General features: G+C 34.0%; 1 protein-coding gene across 1 annotated transcript in view; it reads left to right on the forward strand.

The window, feature by feature from the left end:
- The window catches only part of GABRG1 (gamma-aminobutyric acid type A receptor subunit gamma1), a 71,041-nt gene that overhangs the window by 17,202 nt on the left and 33,626 nt on the right, over positions 1 to 20,213 (forward strand). Inside the window, exon 3 of the mRNA XM_014857142.3 lies at positions 12,554 to 12,621. Coding sequence (XP_014712628.3) covers positions 12,554 to 12,621 — 68 coding nt within the window. The remainder of the gene's footprint in view (positions 1 to 12,553; positions 12,622 to 20,213) is intronic.

Raw genomic sequence — 20,213 nt, forward strand, 5'->3', positions numbered from 1 at the left:
CATTCCTTCTACGTATTTTAATTGTAATTCTACCATAAGGAAGAACTGTGACTTCTCTTCCATTTATTTGTCTATTCATTTACTTATTTACTCAGTGTAGACTTAAAGATATGTTTTCTTTTATAGTTTATAACTCATTACCATCATTATTTACCTTTTTTCTTAAAATAAAAATTTGACCACTGGAACCTTCTATAATTTGGCTTCTGTGCTCTTTCACATGTCCCCATGATTTTCTGAACACTCCTTACTTTCTAGCACATAAGATATTCCAGCCTCATCTTAATCCAGCAATGGAATTCACCATTTCTCCATGGAGCCCTGGTTCCTCTTTTTGTAGAGTGGTATTCAGAAACCAAGATCTGGCCACTAGGTGTACTTATTAATATAGGGTGTCATTACTTCTTGACCCTTTGGTGTATAGAAGTAGAAATATGTGTTCTACGTGCACATTCCAGGCATCTGTATTTCTATCTCTGTCCCTTTTTACATGTATTATAAACCAGGAGCTCACACTGATAGCTGTGATTCCAATCCAAACACCATGGGGTTCATTCTAGCCTTTCCCCCTTTTCTCATTTGTAGCTCCTTTTTCCAACAGTAGGCCCCTGGCTCTCATTTATCCGTAAAATATTTTCTTATTTGCTCAATTGTAGTAAATATATAAAAGTAGTTTTAGAATTTTAACACATCTATGAAAACAAATTAACTAGAATTAAATATTCATGTATAATTATTTTTGTCTTTAGCTTTACAATATGTCATCAAAATACTGTTCCCCAAAGTTACTTAGGTTAGTTATTTTCTTCTCTATTTCTGTCAGTGTGCTTATGTTATTCATTTTCAATGCAGTTTGGTTCAAGTGTTACTGGTTGTATTCTACTTTGAGTTTACGTCTAGTAATTTGTATTGTTTTATTTTTTATATTTAATTCTCTGATCCGTTTGGAGTTTATTCCTGTGTATGGTGTCAAGTATGAATCTAATTTTTATCTTTTGCAAATGGCTTTTCTGTTGACTCAGCATCATTTATTAAAAAGTCAATTTTTGCCTCTGTTCTTTGAGATGTCAACTTTATAATTTATTACATTTTCCTATATACTTTGGTTATTTCTGACCTTTCTTTTCCATTCTCTCATCTATTTTTTTCTGTTTCTTTGCCACGACTTCATATTAATAGTAGAAATTCAACACTATAGTAAGACTAAAATATTTAATAGTAGTGTCTTGTAAGGCTAGTTCCACCTTATATTTTCATTTTATTGTGTTTTTCATTTGCAGCTTTTTGACTATTCTTTCACGTTTTTGAAAAAAATATATGAGCTTTATTATGAACAAGTTTAGCTCCATGAAGAAATACTTGTTGGTATTTTTATTGAGATTGTGTTAAATTTGTAATATAACTTTGGGAAAACTGACATCTTTATAACATTGAGTCATCTGATGTGGGAACGTGGGCTGCCTTTCCAGTTCTTCATGTTTATTTTGTATCTTTTGGGAATAATTTAAAGATTTACTCACATACATTTTTCACATACATTTGAATCTTGTGTTTAATTTTTTTCTGCTGTAAATGGTGTTTTCTCAACCATAATGTCTTCTGATTATTGGTTTTGTATATCAATGTTATAGATTTATGAGTGCTCATTTTATATCCTACTATCTCCCTGATTTTTTTGTGTGTGTGTGTGAGGAGCTGGCCCTTAGCTAACATCTGTTGCCGGTCTTCCTCTTTTTGTTTTTTTCTCCCCAAAGCCCCAGTGCATAGTTGAGTATATACTAGTTGTAGGTCATTCTAGTTCCTCCATGTGGGACGCTGCCGCACCACGGCCTGATGCGCCGTGCCAGGTCCATGCTCAGGATCCGAACCGGTGAACCCCAAGCTGCTGAAGCTGAGCGCTCAAACTTAGCCACTCAGCCATGGGGCGGCCTCTCCTGATTTTTTATTGTTAGTTTAAGCATTTATTATCTGAGTTTTCAAAATATGCTATCATATCATACACCAAGAAATGATTTTATTTACCAATTAATAGGCAACTAATCGATGTGTCTTATCTAATAGCATTCACTAAATGTCTAGTATAATTAAATAGTGGAGATAGTGGATAACTTTGCCTTATTCTAGATCTTAGTGAAAATGACTCTAGTGTTTCTTCGTATGTATGTTCACAATGAGAAATTGTTGCTCAATTTTCTTGACTTTGTTTTTAAATCAAGAATTGGTGTTGAAATTTGTCAAAGGCTTTTTCAACATTTCTGGGAATAATCATGAGTTTTTTCCTCCTTAGATCTATTAAGATGAAAATATTTTTGTGTTGTCCTCAGTTTTGAATGATATTTTCAATGGATATGAAAACCGAGTACGACTGTTATTTCCTTTCCAAACTTTATAAGCATCACTCCATTTTCTTCCAACTTCTATTATTTCTGTTGAAAAACCACTTTTCAACATCAGCTTTGCTATGTTAAAGTTAAAATATCTTTTATCTCTGGCTGTTTTTAGATTTTCTTTGTCTTTGGTTTTCTACAGTTTTATATAATGTCCCTAGATTTTTTTGTTTCATTTTTGGTATGTAGTTGGGGTAGTTCATAGAGCTTGAATCTACATGTTGGCATCTTTACTTTCTTTTGGAAAATTCTTGGCCAATATTTCTTTAAACACGTTTTCTATCTCAATTTCTTTGTGACTCCAGCTGCAGATATGTTTGACATTTTCACCATGTCCATTAAATCTCATAGATTTTTCTGTAACTTTCAATATTTCCCTCTTTGTGTTTCAATCTGTTCTTTATTATTGACCTCTTTTCCAGTTTAATAATTCTCAGTTGTATTTACACATGATTTTGAAATCAATTTCAAGGATTTTATCAAATTTGCCACCTTTTCATTGATTTTCTTGTACATAGTAATGATAGTTATTTTAAAGTCTGTGTCTAATAACCACAATGTCTTGATCACTTGTGTGACTTTATCTCTTGGTTTAAGGTGATTTGCCTGTGTTTCATTTAATTGTGTTGATTTTTTATTGAATGCCAGTAGAGTATATTAAAAATAATGGAGCTTCTAGATGATGTTATTTTCCTTCAGAGAGGATTTAATTTTGTTTTGGTAGGCAGGTTGAGTAAAGGAAAATCACCTTCTTTTGGACAAAGCCAGTGTATTTCCTTTTGTAAAACTTTCCTTTCTGCTAGGGCATAGCCATTTGAAGTGTCTCAACTAGTAGCCTGATAAGAATCCCTCTCCTTGGTGGCCCCAGACATTTCTGAAATAGCTGAAATCTCCACATATTATTGTAGATGCTTAGCAGCTGATTTATATTTGGTTTTTCAGCATCACACTGTCCTTATGCACAATTTAGGAATTAGTAAATGCCTTGAGGGGAAGTTGCATGTAGAATGTCTGATTAAACTCCCCGTGGTGGTTTCCTTTATTCCAGGGAAGTCTCAGCTGTCTTGACAGCCCTTAACGCCAATATTTGTCTCTCCAGCCCAATGAGATGGGTACAACTTCTAAGCCTCTGTGTTTTGTTCAGTTACTATTTCTGTGCAGTGAAAGAGCAAATGCACCAAGGGGAAAAAGTGACCAAAGAATAAAGAGGAGCTCACGTCATTGCATTTTCATTCTTTCCAGGAAATTGTGTCAAATCCTGACTGTCTTACTTGCTGTGTGATTCTTTCAACTATTTTTAAAATTTTAAGTAAATTTTATGCTTGTGTTCATTGAGATGGTTAATTTGATACCAACTGCTTATCACAAGAAGAAGCAGAAATCTGTACTTCCATTTTACTCATCATGCTTCACTATTCTTATTTGACACTCTGTTTTCTTTGTCTAATGTAGGTTCCCTGAAAGTAGAAATCAGCAGAATCCTAGTTGGTAAAACAATGCTTGAAACATAAACTACATTCACTTAATATTTGCTGAATGAATATTTGCTGAATAGAACACAGTGTATATAATCTTTTTTATTCCATATATAGGTATTTTGACAGTTACTCTATTTGTGAATTTAGCATTTAAAATATATTATTTCAAATCAAGATATGAACTTTCAAATTCTATAAACATGTGACTGTCACTTTTTTTTAATAGATTAGATAAAACATGTCCTAAAGTGTACCGTGCATAGTAGCATTTTATCTTGAATCTTGGAGTAAATATAATGAGCGACTTAGTTGTTGAGGTGACCTTTGCAGGTATTCCCTTCTGTCCGAAATTTGTGTTAGTATTTTTCTTTCCGTTGATGCTATGAAAACTTACATAATCAACTTACTGAGGGCTTCTAAACTTAATGGGGAGTTAACACTAAAAGGTTTTGTAGTTCTGGTAAATCCTAAACAACTCTATTTTGAATCGTCTTTTTCTATTTCTTAACAACTTTTCAGCTAGAATCTATGGTTTTCCAAACTGTTTCAGTGATTGAAATAGTTCAATCTTGTCTAAAAATTTAATATCCAAACAGAATTAAAGCTATCCTTCTCCCAGGACGGGTAGACCAGTGCTACTAGAGATGGACTTGGTGTGATCTGCTTTCTTATTCCATCTGTTCACCTCTTCTAGGTTCCTAGTGATGGGAACGTTCAGGAGATATAAGGGGGAATGGTCTATGCGATCATTCCAATGGGTACAGCTGAAACCTTTGTCTTGTTAGTTTTTATTTCTCTGGGCTAACACCAACTGGCCCTTGGTGTACTTTGAGAGGCAGACATATATATAATGACTCTTTTATGGGTAGGAGGGAAGAAATGGCTTTTGTTGTTCTGTTGATAGGCATTTTATATTGCTTACTTCCTTGACATAGGAAATCTGGATGGGTCTCTATGTCTTCTTCCCTCCTTAGTTCCTTTCCTCAATCATCTAGTCCGGAGATATGTGCTGCTGGTGCACAACACTCTTGGGTCAAAAAACTGGTGAAATCCCTCTAGCTCAATTGTTTTATTTTGATATGAGTTATACCCACCAGAAACTAAAACATCCTAGACATTCTAAAGAAGGAGTGGCAGATACTCCACTGCTTTTGTTTCTTTAAGTCCTACCACCCCTCCTAACTTTCTTTTCCCTTGATCAGGTATAGGAACAGGAGCAGGTTGCTAAGTCTGCTGCCTGAAGAGATGTTTAACTGTAGGATGAGACACCACTCTTCCATTCACCTAAGAATACATTCCCAATAGCTAGATATATATATATATTTAATATATATTATAAATGTATGTAATAAATGTATATTATAAATGTATATAATGTATATTAATAATAGTTACATATATGTACGAGTATTAAATACTTTAAATTGTTTATTGGCTATTGAGTACTTGAAATGTGGTTAGTGTGGCTAAGAAAAAACATTTTTGTTTTAATTTATTAATTTCTATTTAATTTAAGTAGTCATATATACCATGCATAGTAGCATTTTATGTGTTCATCTCAGACTATAAATAATAAATGACTTAATTATTAAAGTGATATTTGTAGGCATTCTTTTCTTTCCAAAATTTGTGTTAGTATCTTTTCTGGCTTTCTGTGTTGGTATCTACTGGCTAAAGTAGTAGACAACACAGTCTTAAGTACCTATTTATCCATATGTACCTTTTTGTCCGTACATATGCCAGTATCTATTTGTCTTGGAAGGGAAATGGTGAGTGTTAGTCGACATTTCCTTGTTAGTAAGTCCTGGGAAGAAGTATCTGGACCCACATATGACGTCTTTGGGTTGAGAACCCCTGCTGTCTATTCTAGGACAATAAGAATACATTAGTCACAGTTCTTTCAAAGTCTGTGTATTATAACTGCAATATCTGGATCAGTGGAGATATTTCTTTTTTTATGTCTGTTTTGGGGCGACAAGAAAAAACTGTCAAACTTTTTCTCCAGGATTAGAATTTTTAATTGACGAGTTAATTTTAATATCCAAAAGTGACCAAAAAGCTGCATAATCTGCTAAAGATATCTTAGAGTAGTTAGAATAGGCATCCAAGAAAGGATGGTTAGAAACAATTATGGAGAAAATACTTTTTAAGTCCATTTTAATTTACATCTTCTTTTTAAAATTTTTTAAAAAATTTTTTATTGTGATAACATTGGTTTATAACATTATATTAATTTCAGTTGTGCATCATTATCTTTAATTTCTGTGTAGATTACATCATGTTCACCACCCAAAGACTAATTAAAATCCATCACCATCACATGTGCCTAATCACCCCTTTCATGTTCCTCCCTCCCCACTCCCTCTCTGGTGACCACCAATCCAATCTCTGTCTCTGTGTGATTGTTTGTTGTTGTTTTTGTCTTCTATTTAGAAGTGAGATCATATGGTATTTGACTTTCTCCCTCTGACTTATTTCACTTAGCACAATACCCTCAAGGTCCATCCATGTTGTCGCAAATGGCTGGATTTCGTCATTTTTTATGGCTGAGTAGTATTACATTGTGTATATATGCCCACATCTTCTTTATCCATTCATCTTTTGATGGGTACCTAGGTTGCTTCCAAGTCATTGTGGTTGTGAATAATGCTGCAATGAACATAGGGGTGCATGTACTTTATGCATTCATATTTTCAGGTTCTTTGGATAAATACCCAGCAGTGGAATAGCTGGATCGTATGGTAGTTCTATTCTTAATTTTTTGACGAATCCCCATACTGTTTTCCATAGTGGCTGCACCAGTTTGCACTCCCACCAGCAGTGTATGAGAGTTCCCTTCTTTCCATGTCTTCTGCAACACCTGTTATTTCCTGTCTTGTTAATCATAGTCATTCTGATGAGGGCGAGGTGATATCTCATTGGAGTTTTGATTTGCATTTCCCTGATAGTGAAGATGGACATCTTTTCAGGTGCCTGCTGTCCATCTGTATATCTTCTTTGGGGAAATGTCTGTTCAGACCTTTTGCCCATTTTTTAATTGGGTTGTTAGTTTTGTTGTTGTTGAGATGTATGTGTTTTTTTAATATGTTTTGGATATTAACCCCTTTACAGATATATGGTTTGCAAATATCTTCTACCAATTGTTAGGTTGTCTTTTCATTTTGTTGATGGTACCCTTTGCTGTGCAGAAGCTTTTTACTTTAATGTAGTCCCACTGTTTATTTTTTCTCTTGTTTCTCTTGCTCAGTCAACATGGTACTTGAAAATACGTTGCTAAGACTGATGTCGAAGAGCATACTGCTTATGTTTTCTTCTAGAAGTTTCATGGTTTCAAGTTTTACATTAAAGTCTTTAATCCACGTTGAGTTAACTTTTGTGCATGGTGTAAGATAAGGGTCTACTTTCATTCTTTCACATGTGACTGTCCAGTTTTCCCAGCACTATTTATTGAAGAGACTTTCCATTCTACGTTGTATGTTCTTGGCTCCTTTGTCAAAAATTAGCTGTCCATAGGTGTATGTGTTCATTTCTGGGCTCTCGATTCTGTTTGATTGATCTGTGTGTCGATGTTTGTGCCATGCTACTTTGGTTACTATGGCTTTATAGTATATTTTGAAATCAGGGAGTGTGATACCTCCAGCTCTGTTCCTTTTTCTCAGGATTCCTTTGGCTAATCAGGGTCTTCTGTTGTTCCATATAAATTTTAGGATTCTTTCTTCTATTTTTGTGAAAAATGTTATTGGAACTTTGATAAGGATTGCATTGAATCTGTGGATTGCTTTAGGAAATATGGACATTTTACCTATATTAATTCTTCCAATCCAAGAGCACAGAATATCTTCCCATTTCTTTGTGACTTCAATTGCTTTCAAAAATGTTTTATAGTTTTCAGTGTACAGAACTTTCAATTCTTTGGTTAAGTTTATTCCTAGGTATTTTATTCTTTTTGTTGCAATTGTAAATGGGATTGTATTCTTAATTTCTCTTTCTGCTACTTCATGGTTAGTGTATAGAAACACAACTGACGTTGATTTTGTATCCTGCAAATTTACCATATTCAATTATTATTTCTAAATATTTTGGTGGATTCTTTAGATTTTACTATATATAAAATCATGTCATCTGCAAATAGTGACAGTTTCACTTTTTTCCAATTTGGATCTCATTTCCTTCTTTTTCTTGCCTGTTTGCTCTGGCTAGGACTTCAATACTATGTTAAATAAGAGTGGTGACAGTGGGCATCCTTGTCTGGGTCCTGTTCTTAGAGGGATAGTTTTCAGTTTTTCTTTGTTGAGAATGATATTAGCTGTGGATTTGTCATATATGGCCTTTATTATGTTAAAATATTTTCCTTCTATACCCACTTTATTTAGAGTTTTATCATAAATGGATGCTGTGTCTTGTCAAATGCTCTCTCTACATCTATTGAGACCATCATGAAATTTTTATTCTTCATTTTGTTGATGGGGTGTATCACGTTGATTGATTTTCAGATGTTGCACCAACTTTGTATATCTGGCATAAATCCCACTTGATTTATTGTATTGTTGTGTTCGATTTGCTAGTATTTTCTTGAGGATTTTTGCATTGATGTTCACCAGTGATATTGGTCTGTAATTTTCTTTTCATGTGTTGTCCTTGTCTTGTTTTGGTATCAGGATACTATTGGCTTTGTCAAATCAGTTAGGAAGCCTCCCTTCCTCTTCAATTTTTTAGAAGAGTTTGAGAAGGATAGGTATTAAGTCTTTGAATGTTTGGTAGAATTCACCAGGAAAGCCATCTGGTCCTGGACTTTTATTTTTGGGGAGGTTTTTGATTACTGTTTTGATCTCCTTACTGGTGATTGGTCTATTCAAATTCTCTACTTCTTCTTGATTCAGTTTTGAAAGGTTGTACGATTTGAGAATTTATCCATTTCTTCTCAATTACCCAATTTGTTGGTGTAAAGCTTTTCATAGTACTCTCTTATAATCTTTTGTATTTCTGAGGTGTCTATTCTATTTTTTCCTCTTTAATTTCTGATTTTGTTTATTTGAGCCTTCTCTCTTTTTTTCTTGGTGAGTCTACCTAAAGTTTTGTAAATTTTCTTGTTTTGTCAAAGAACCAGCTTTTTTTCATTGGGGTTTTTTCTATTTTTTTTTTTTAGTCTCTATTTTGTTTATTTCTGCTCTGATTTTTATTATTTCTTTCCTTCTTTTTTTTTTTTTTTTTTTTGAGGAAGATTAGCCCTGAGCTAACTACTGCCAATCCTCCTCTTTTTGCTGAGGAAGACTGACCATGAGCTAACATCCATGCCCATCTTCCTCTATTTTGTACGTTGGACGCTTACCACAGCATGGCTTTTGCCAAGCAGTGCGATGTCCACACCCAGGAACCAAACCTGTGAACCCGAGGCCGCCGAGAAGCGGAACGGTACACTTAAATGCTGTGCCACCAGGCCGGCCCCTCCTTCCTTCTTCTGATTTTGGCTTTGTTTGTTCTTCTTTTCCCATTTCCTTTATGTGCACTGTTAGATTCTTTATTTTCTTGTTTGTTCAGGTAGGCCTGTATTGCTATAAACTTCCCTCTTAGAACCACTTTTGTTGTATCCCATAGATTCTGGCATGTTGTATTTTCATCTTCATTTGTCTCCAGGTATTTTTTGATTTCTCCTTTGATTTCTTCATTATCCCAATCATTGTTCAGTAGCATTTTGTTTAATCTCCACCTATTCATGGCTTTTCTGATTTTCTCGCTGTAGTTGAATTTTAGTTTTATACTGTTGTGGTCAGAAAAGATGTTTGGTATTATTTCAATCTTCTTAAGTTTATGGAGGCTTGTTTTGTGGCCTAATATGTGATCTATCCTGGAGAATGTTCCATGTTCATTATTCATAGTATGAATCAACAAAAGTGGTAATGAGTCATTATCAAAGAACAATCACAAATTTCCATTGTTTTCCTCTTGACTATACCTTTTGAAGCATATAATCACTAACCGTAGTTTCAAAATTAATCTGAAATACTTTAGTTCACTTTCAGGTTTATTCTTCCTTGTGTTTTGGGGTTGAAGTTTAAAGAATTGGATGAAACATCAACAGCCCAAAGCTATAAAATGGGGCACAAAATAACTAAAAAAATATTCATAGTTTGCAAATATATATTTGTCAACTTATCTCTTGAATATCTTCTTTATCAGTAGCAATGTTCTACACTGAACTCACTGATGGGACTCTTCTTCTGTCCCATCCCAGATCAACTTGATCTATGTCCATCTTGAAATACTTAAGTGTGGCTCTTGTCCTAATGCCAGAGTTAATATTTCCCTAACATGTGTATGTATTTGTCTTATAAGTGGCTAAGGAAATGTTGATATCAGGAAACCAGGATAGATCACTCATATCTAAAACTTTCTACACTGTAAATGTGAAAAAGTATGTCTATCTGTAAAAATATCCTCTGAAATTATTTGCTTGTTGGCGTAGACAGTGTTCAGCCCTTAGTATCATGCAATAAGAGTGTATGCTCAGTGTTTGTTGATTTATCAGATGAATTGAAAAAATCTAATTAAATAAGACTGGTTCATTGCACTTAATTGCTTATAACTGGCAATAAATATACTTACAAATGGACTAATAAACTTATTGTCTTGTTATTAATTGGCTTTTATAAAAACCATTCTGTAAAAATAGCTATAGTTAGCCTAAGTATATGATATTTATTGGCTGCAATATATAGTTAGTCAAAAATAAATGGCAAAGGGCTAAAGCCACTCATTTCAGACGACAACAGCCTAAGTTAAATTACAAAACTTTCCATAAATCCTATGATCTAATTTTATTTAAGGAATCTCATTGTTGGCTATCAGATTGAGTCACATTTTCATGTACTGTATGAGTCTAGAACCTATAGTTTGGCATACTAAAACTATTTCTAGCAAATCTCATTTATTTTTCTAGCTAAGATAATTTGTACACCATGTAATAAAAACTTTGCTTGAGGAAAAACAAACTATGTAAATGTTATTAATGTTTCCTTAAGTGTGGTATTTTTATCGCAAAGAGTAAATATAAATATTGTTTTGAAATTATGTAGGCATTGTTTTTCAAAATGCCTCAAGTTTTCTAGCTTACTAGCCCTGGGGGCTCTGCCAGACTGGAGGTGCTAAGATGGGGAGACTTGGGACCAGATAGAGACTCAGACAGGCAGACTGGGCTGTGTGTTCCAGAAGCAGATGCATCCTGCCGGGCCAAGCATAGCGTCTGAATTGTAAAAGTGATAAATACTATGCCAGAAAGGGAAGTCAGGTAAAGTTTAGAAAGGAAAACTGAGTAAACATTACTAAAAACATGCTATTTTAGTAGAGAAACTTTTTATCTACAAGGTGGCTTTTCTGCTTTATCTCATTTGCATTATCTCTATATAAATCTCCATAAGAGATATGCCAGATTTTCTTCATGGAATGTTTTTCACCTTCTTGTCTGCTTTGTAACCCTATACACACATTGCTCAGTAAGTATTTGCTGAATCAATAAATGAACCCTTTATGTCTCCTTTGATGAGGGAGAGGGAATAAAAGAAACTGTGTGAAAATGTTTTTTATAGCAAACAAAAAGCATATGTCTATAACTTATCATTGTTATGGTGAATCTCATTATAGGAAGCCAGAAATACATGGCAAAAGTTGAAAGCCTAAATCATCATCAAATATGGCACTATTGTGAAGATTCATTAAACATATCATTTGATAAACATTTAAAAGGTTGGACCTGTGCTACACATTTTGATAAAATATAAAAACATTATATATACCATTTAAAAATAACTGGGAAATTATAGTTAAGAATAACTAAGAAATTGTAAATTTAAAGAATAACTGAAAAAACACAAATGATTATGTACAAAACACAATAGATGCAGTGTATAGTGACGTCTGTATAATATACTCTGAGAATTAGATGAAAATACACCTTACACTGGAGTCAGTATAAACAACCTAAAGGAATATTGTTAACGAGGGAAGAAGGAGGTGTGAACAAATATTTATTAACCTCCTCATAAGAATCAGACCTGGAGGAGATGCTCTACATGCATTATGTTCTTTAATCATCATAACTATGCTTCAAGTTCCAGTGTGTTCTGGAATTGGCTTATACAGTCTCAAAATAGCCCCTTATTATATATTGTCCCAACTCTGCATTCAATGACTTTACAGTCGTATCTTTAAATCAGCCATTGTGGGAGTAATGACAGCATGGAAATCAGCAAAAGCTGCAAGGCAGGGCTTTTTTTCCTCTCTTTCCGAGAACAAGGTTGTTTACCAGCATACCACTGATATGCCTGAAGTAGGACTACATAATATTTAGGCTCTAAAATCTATCCAATCCGCAAATTCTACAACTATTGTGGAGCAAATTATCTAGTCATTTTTTATTGAATTAACTTTCTTAATTATAATGGATGATTTACATAATTTTAACATTTTTAGGTTATACACTGGAATGTTTTTAATTGAAAATGTATTGATTTATAAACTGAAAAAGGTTTTGTGTTTTTATAATGGGCTATATTTCTTGATTTTATAATGAGGAATGTTTTATGATTGAAGCGGTAAAATATTATTAGTTATACAGATTTGTTTAAAACTAAGATCTATTTAACACAACCTCTGATCAGATCTTTGACCATGCTTTGTGTTGGTATTTTGCAGTGAGGCCTACAGTAATTGAAACTGATGTTTATGTAAACAGCATTGGACCAGTTGATCCTATAAATATGGTGAGTAGTAAATATTAAAAATACTTACCTTGCATAAAGTTCTAGAGTCTACACCTCAGTAGTAAAATGAGTTTATGAGTAATTTCTGATAGCTAATTCTGAATGAGGTTAGGGTAGCATGTGCAGTTACTATGTGATGGGTGTTAGGATTGGAGCTAAAATATCCCCATATCTAAGAATGTGTAGCCTGTTACTGCAATGTGCTACGTGTGGTAGGAACTATGCTGGGGCATAAAAAATTATCACCAGATCCATCAAGGGTGGATCCCTGAAGGAATCTAGAAGGAGATAACCAGAAGGCCTGAAGGAAAAGTAGTCAGTCAGAGAAGAAAAGAGACTTACTGGCAGAGGAAGGAGTATGCATAGAGTCACAGACAGTGAAACAGCTTGATAAGATCAAGAAAACTTCCAGCAATTTGAAGACGCTGGAACATAAAGTACAAGATAAGGAATTGAGGCTGAAAGGATGTTCAAGGGTATTATTAAGAATGGTCTTGTGAGCCATAATAGGAAACTTATGTATGAATTGTATCCCTTTGGATAAGAGAAATGATTGGAATCTTTTCTTTAGGGGAGTGTCATAGGCAGATTTATAGTTTTAATAAATCACTCTTACAATAGTATAGCAGATGGATGTAAGGATCCGAGTCCAAGATTAGAGAGACCAGTTATGAGGTTGTTACATTAGTCTGGGCAAGAGATGTTGAAGGCCTTACCTAGTGCAGTAGCAATTGAACAGAAGAAGATAACAGCATGTTTAGGAAATATTAAATAGGTGAATTTTCCAAAATTTAATGATTCATTGGTTGTGCACAGTCTGACTCTGAGGTATACACATAAGGAGACTTTGTAGATGGTAGAGTCATTATTTGAGATAGGGAATATAGCCACACATGCCTCAAATGCTAATGGCACATTCAGGAGGAGCAGTCCAGAAATGATTTGGATTTTAAGTCTGCTGTTCAGGGGTGAAGTTAGGACTGGATATAGATGCAAATTGAGAAGAAAAGAGGAACAAGCAGTATACAATATAGCTTAAAACTTCAAGAATACATGAAATGATCCAAGGGGAGATGCATATTAAGAAGAGCACAGATCTGAGGACCAGATGATATAATGAGACCAATGTATAAAATATATAGGTGGGAGAAAGAGAAGAGCAGAAAAGGGGCATACTCAGAAAAGTCAGAAGGGTAAGAGAAGAACCAGGAGAAGATGACGTTATATAACCTGAGAAATTAAAGAGGATGAAGAAGGAGGAACTAATCATCAATTTTCAAGGCACATGAGAATCCAATGAGAAATGGATTAAATTGGGCTCACTGGTGTTGCAATTAGGTGGTACTGGTTATCTCTGTTGTATGAAATTCAATGAAAGGTGAAGGTAGGAATGAAATAACAGATGAATTGTATGTCCCTCTAGCATCCTCAAAATTAGTCTCATGTCCAGCTTCTTGTCACAGAGCTCTGAAGACATACATGAGTTCTACAGGGATAGACATGCAGTCATGCGCTGGTTTCAAGGTGATGGCGAGTAAGTGGGAATGCAGGTTAATGTTATGAACTACTATTTTGAGAAAATTGACTTAGAACACTATGAGATAAGAGTATCGTGGTAGAGAAGGGAGAGAGTGAGAGACAGTATAAGAGAAATATAGAAGAGAGAGAGAATATGAGAAAATGTCAAGGCAAGGTCATTTAGGATGGAAAATGATAAAGTGTGGTATTCATGATTTATCTTTTATACGACGAATAAATAATGTTTTATTACTATTTGGAGGACATAATTAACACCTCCAAGATAACCAATATACATTATTAAAATAGGTTAAAAATGTTCTATCCCAAGCCCTAATAATCCCATTTCTGTGAGTCGAACTACTAAGTCCCATTCAATGGGCTCAATAATGTATTTCCATCTTCTTTGATTTTGTCATTTGTATTAGTCTTTCAGGCTGCCAGAACAGAGTACTGGAGACTGGATGGCTCAAACAACAAAAATTTATTTCTCTGAAGGCTAGAAGTCCAAATCAAGGTGTCAGCAAATTTGGTTTCTTCTTAGGCCTCTCTCCTCAGCTTGCAAATGGCTGCTTTCTCATTGTGTCCCCACATGGTCTTTCCTCTGTGCACATGCACCCCTGGTGCTCTTTGTGCATCCAAATTTTCTCTTCTTATAAGGACATCAGTCAGATTGGCTTAGGGCCCATCCTAATGGCCTCATTTTAGCTTAATCACTTCTTTAAAGGCCCCATCTCCAAATAGAGTCACCTTCTGTATTAGGGGTTAGGGCTTCAATATATGAATTTTAGGTGGACACAATTCAGCCTGTAACACCATCCAAAGATAATTCTCTAACACTTTGATGATTTTTTCCCTCACTTTATTTATTCATTATTACAACAATCAAATTGTCTCTTTATTACAGGTCTTAATTGACCTGCATAACCGTTATGTGCTTAACAATTGCCTGCTTATTCCTATTAGTATTATAGTCATGCTTAGTTTTTCTCTTACTCAATATAATGTTCACTTGAATGTCATTAACTTTCACAGCTACCTACCCTGACTAATGTACTGACAGCATTTTGGCCACACCATAAGGGACATCTCTGTCACCTTAATACAAATGAATATGAACTGGCTGTGGATAAGTTTAATTTGAGAGTCTGCAATTAAGAGTGAACTCTCAGGAGAAAGTTAGGACTGGAGCAAATATTTGTCAGGAATTAACTAAACCTCTGAGAAATGGGAAAAACACTTGTAAAGTAAAGAGAGAAGAAAAGAGGAACTAATTATCAGACCTTAGGGAACACATACATTTAAGGAACTGAAAGATGAAGCTGAGATAGTATAAGACAGCAAAGTTGGCAAGAAAATGAAGATAAAGCAGTGGCAAAGAAAGCAACAGAAAAGAAAGTTTCAAAGAATTGTTTGGTATTACTTCTGCCCCAAACAAATTCCTATCAAACCTCTTGATTTTTGTAAAGGTAAAACATTCTATAGACCTGTGTGTATTGATTTAACGTTATGCAAATATGGGAGTTCCTAAAGTAGGGCATTACTAAAATGTTAATTTTCTCTTTGGGAGAATCTTACAATGTTCATGCTAATTAACCAGTGCTTAGAGAAGATAAGCCTGTTTGAGCATATGGAAGTCTACGTTTTCTTGAACTGTATATTTTTTGTTTGGAGCGTTTGTTTTCAATTTTAATGAATTCATGAAAGAAAAAAGTGTGGTCGTTAAAATAAAGACAAGTAGGTTTCAAGGCTGAATTAGTATTCCAGAAATGCTTTGACAAGAATGGCTACCGAGAGGCTTCTGTGATGATCTTCCTGTATAAAACTTTCATGGTATTAAAGATTTAGTTTTCCCAGTGGGGCAAGTTACACACTTGTAACCTTAGACAGTGATCGTTTTTAAAAAAGCTAATTAAATGAAATTGCTGTTAAAACTGGTGATACTAAAACACACATAAGGAAAAAAAACTATGAATACTTCACAGTGTTATTAAAAGAGAAGCACTGTCATACTAGGGATTAATAAGGAGCAGTTTACATAGAAGACTGTTTTAGCTAAACAATGCAGGGAAATTAGAATTCAGTTTTCGTAAAATGAACAAAATTGCTTTGAATGTGAACGTAATCAAGCAAGCAGACTTGAGTGTAATTAAACAAGCAAGAGGGTAGGTTTTATTCTCTCTTAACTACTCATGGAATTTAAGTTACTAGTAAGGAACAAAATTAATGTATTGGTTTAACAATTTTGTTTTTTTAAATTAGCCAAAATTGGATTTGGTGAAAAACGGTTGTTTCTTTTTAAGCTTGGCTACATAAAATAGTATCTCTGTAGATTACTGATAAAACCTAAAACAGTATCATTCTACAATAGGATATGTTTTTCTTTCTTCTTTTTTTCAGGTTAGATTAATGGCTTTAATCTCAGTGTCACTAACAAAAGATAGGATATTCAATAATTGCATGTTAAATGAATGAATAAATTAGTCAATAAATAGTTTCCATTTTAAGAATTTAAATTCAAAATGACACACTAATGAAGATTGAAAAAAATAGTAACTTGGAGAGAGGCTGTTCAGCTATGTATGTATGCTCTAAAACTATCTAAATATAAATAGAACAAAAAATATAGAATCAGAACTGAAGGCAGCAAGATGTTCATAGAGGTTATTAGGCTAGAATTAAAGTATTTTTTAACCTCTTAATTTTTCAGGTTTTGGGAAGATTATCTATTTTTCCTCTTTTGAGTAAATATCTCGTGATAATAAAACAGTAGCAGTTTACCCTCTGACTAACAAGTGCAATATTCAAGTGTTAGAGTGATTCTCTGAGTCAAATCAAAATCACTGAGAGCTCCAGGGAAGCCAAGATATTATGGGTATCTAACAGGAGCTAAAGCACAACATAGTGAGTGCAAAAGCAGTTATAATTTAAAATTTGGACGTGGGTTTACTTATAGAGACTGGTAGACCATTATGTAGTCCAGTATTAAGAGATTAAGAGTCCAGTATGGGCACATTGAAAGTGTAGGACCAGAGAGAAAAACAACTAATGAAAGCTAGTCAAGACTAAGACCCCAGTTCAGGTGTGTAGAGCTCACTTTACAACCTTCTAACTGCCAAAGTGGCACATTCCACTGTCCTAGAATATGGCGCTGAAGCTGGATACATTCTTCTTGTGGCTGGTGAAATTGCACTTGGTCTTGGTAATGGAGACAGGGCCGAGGAACAAGGACGCCACTTATGAGGAGAGCAACATAGAAAGGAGCCAAGGCACCAGCTGGGCTCTACTCCAAAGCAGCTACATGCTGGAGATGACTACAATGGGTGAGCAGTACACAAACAGAGTTAAGGAAACTTGGCAAAAGACAGAATGCTTTTTTTTCTGGCCAGTATAGAAATATTTAACAATTATGCCCCTTTCCAGGCTCCTTTTACCAGAAAAGGAAAATCCAACTGTTCCTATAAAAGAAAACAAAAAAAGAAATTCCTTAAACAAAAGTATAGGTAGGACTACGAAAGTCATAAAAGTTATTTATTCTTGAATAAATAAGCGATTGTCTCAGTAATCATGTTTTGTTCCACTCGTTTAAGTGGAATGGCCAAGTTTCATATGTGTGAGGGTAATACTTAATCTGTTTGAAAATGGTAAGAACTGACTTTTAAATTTTTTTTGCTTTATCTTGTTTCGTCAGACTCGTTTTTGATAATAAGCTTCCCAGACACATAACCTGTGTTTAAACATTCTAAATATATTGAAAAAGTGGATGCTCGTAGAGAAATATTGCTCCATGAATTTCTTTCACTGTAAGGAGCATATTTTATTTAGCATAGTTCATACAGTTGGTGCTAATCTTCATAGGTTTTTCTCTCTCTTTCTCTTTTTCTCTGCCTTTCTCCCTCTCTCTCTCACTTTTTCTCTTTTATTCCTCTCCTTCCCTCTCTTTTTTGATCCTGCTGCTTCTAGATTTAAGGAAATATAGCGTTAAGGAGAGCTTCTACATATCAGATAAACCCTGTTTATTCCTTTTTACTGTATTAGCAGGAACAGTTACTCCTTACCAGCTACATTACGTTGAGGAATTATGAAACAGTGAAAGCATGGAAACAAGATATTTTTCTCCTGTCTAGCTAATTGACCTACATATGCTAATGGAGGGGAAGAGAAAGGGTTTTAGTCTTGGATGTGATGAATTAAAATACTTGAAGAAATGCATTTATATTTAAAAAGTTTAAGTTTATGTCCTTGGTTTGTACAATATTTTAAAGCTTATTACTATAGTTTTAAATTTTTTCCTTTTGAGTATTACGTTAACTTTTTTTTACCACTAGGTACTCTAAAATCTATTTCCTTTCACTGGCTTTATTTTAAAATGGTATAAAATTTAGGTATGTTTTGATTCAACACTAACAGAGATAAAATGAAAAATTATAAATGAGTGAGTGTTATTTTCATCTCTATGCTTCTTTCATCCAGTATGCTCATTTGCCCCATAAATAGGACATTAAAGCTTTTAGAGCTAAGAAATTAAGTTAACCTATGAATCTCCAAAATTTATCAAAATCATGTTATTATTTCTTGAGGCACACAAATGCATTTTTATTTATTTAGTGGTTTTTTTGGTCTTATATGTATTTATTACCTATATTGTGATGGTGCATTGCCTACTAAGTTAGAAAAGATATGGCCTCCTTTCTTCAGAGAAATATAAAACCTAGTGGGAAGGATAGCTAAAAAATGCAAATTAGATTGGTACAGAAGGGCAAGTTCCAGGAAAAATGCTGTGCATAAACCCATACATATTTTAAGTTGAAAATAGTGACCCTATGATATTTTTAAAAAATATTTCATAAAAATAGTTTTCTTCTTTATTGTGAAAGAAATACATATTCAATATGGGAAAATTAGAAATTCAATGTAGGCAAAACAAAAAAATTGAAATATTATAGATTATCATTATCCAATGGTCACCATTGCTTTTACCATTTTAATAACTTTATGTGTATAGTTTTCCCAAATGCTATAATGTTACACATATTCTATTATAAAACTGTGTCTTTCCTCTGATTATATCATGGCTATTATTGCACTTTATCTTTTGAAAAATGTCATTAAATGTTGTGTAATATTTAGGGGGTGTATCTGCACCACATGTACTTAATAATTCATTATTTTAACATTTGGGATGTTTCCAATTTGTTGTAATTAAGACTAATGTCATCACAATCCTTTTGGCCACCCATAATTATTTCCTTAGGATATGGGTACAAACACCTCTGATACCTCCCATACCTCTTGGTCAGACTTTGGAGGTGTCTATTTAGAATTCTTTTCTAATGATATGCCTCAAGATAGAGAGTCCCAGTTAGTTACAATCTTGAGTCCTTTATGGATTAGTAGATGTAGAATGTCGCAGAATGGGCCTTTCTTGCTTGACAAAAGGAGGGCCTAGATCGTGTCAGCTCATGACTTTCAAACGTGTGATTAAAAGCTGGTTTTAGCCTTGCTTCTACCTAGCTGCTCCACGCCACTATTTCATTCGTCAGATGTTATGGTTGATTCAAACCTACATCATAATTTCTCATTTTCTACTTCTTTGATTAAAATTGAATTATTTGGATTATATAGTACTTACCAAGGGCTTTCAATTCTGAACTCAAAGTTATTAGGCAATCATTTTGATTTTTTTATTTCTTAATATAAAATTGATTTATAGGAGGATATTGACAAGTATTAATGCTTTGCTAATAATGTAAAAACACAGCAAAACAATAAATATCTAAGGAAAAGCAATTTAGCACATACGGTGGTACTTTAACACAGCCTAACATAACTTCAGAGGGTTAATATTTCACCATTTTAGAAGATTACATTGTAAAATAGTGTAGAGGTAGATATATTAGCTGAATGTTAAAAGCCAAATTTTCCTTAAATACACATACACACACACACATATACACACAGTCTCATATAGTGTTTAATACATAGAGCTTGTATTTAGAGAGATGGCACCCTACGTTGTTCAGTTTGAGGAATATTGGACAAATCCTCCCATCTGTAGATGTTAACTCCCAAAC

The sequence above is a fragment of the Equus asinus genome, chromosome 3 (assembly GCF_041296235.1).
Source record: "Equus asinus isolate D_3611 breed Donkey chromosome 3, EquAss-T2T_v2, whole genome shotgun sequence".
NCBI classification, from domain to species: domain Eukaryota; kingdom Metazoa; phylum Chordata; class Mammalia; order Perissodactyla; family Equidae; genus Equus; species Equus asinus.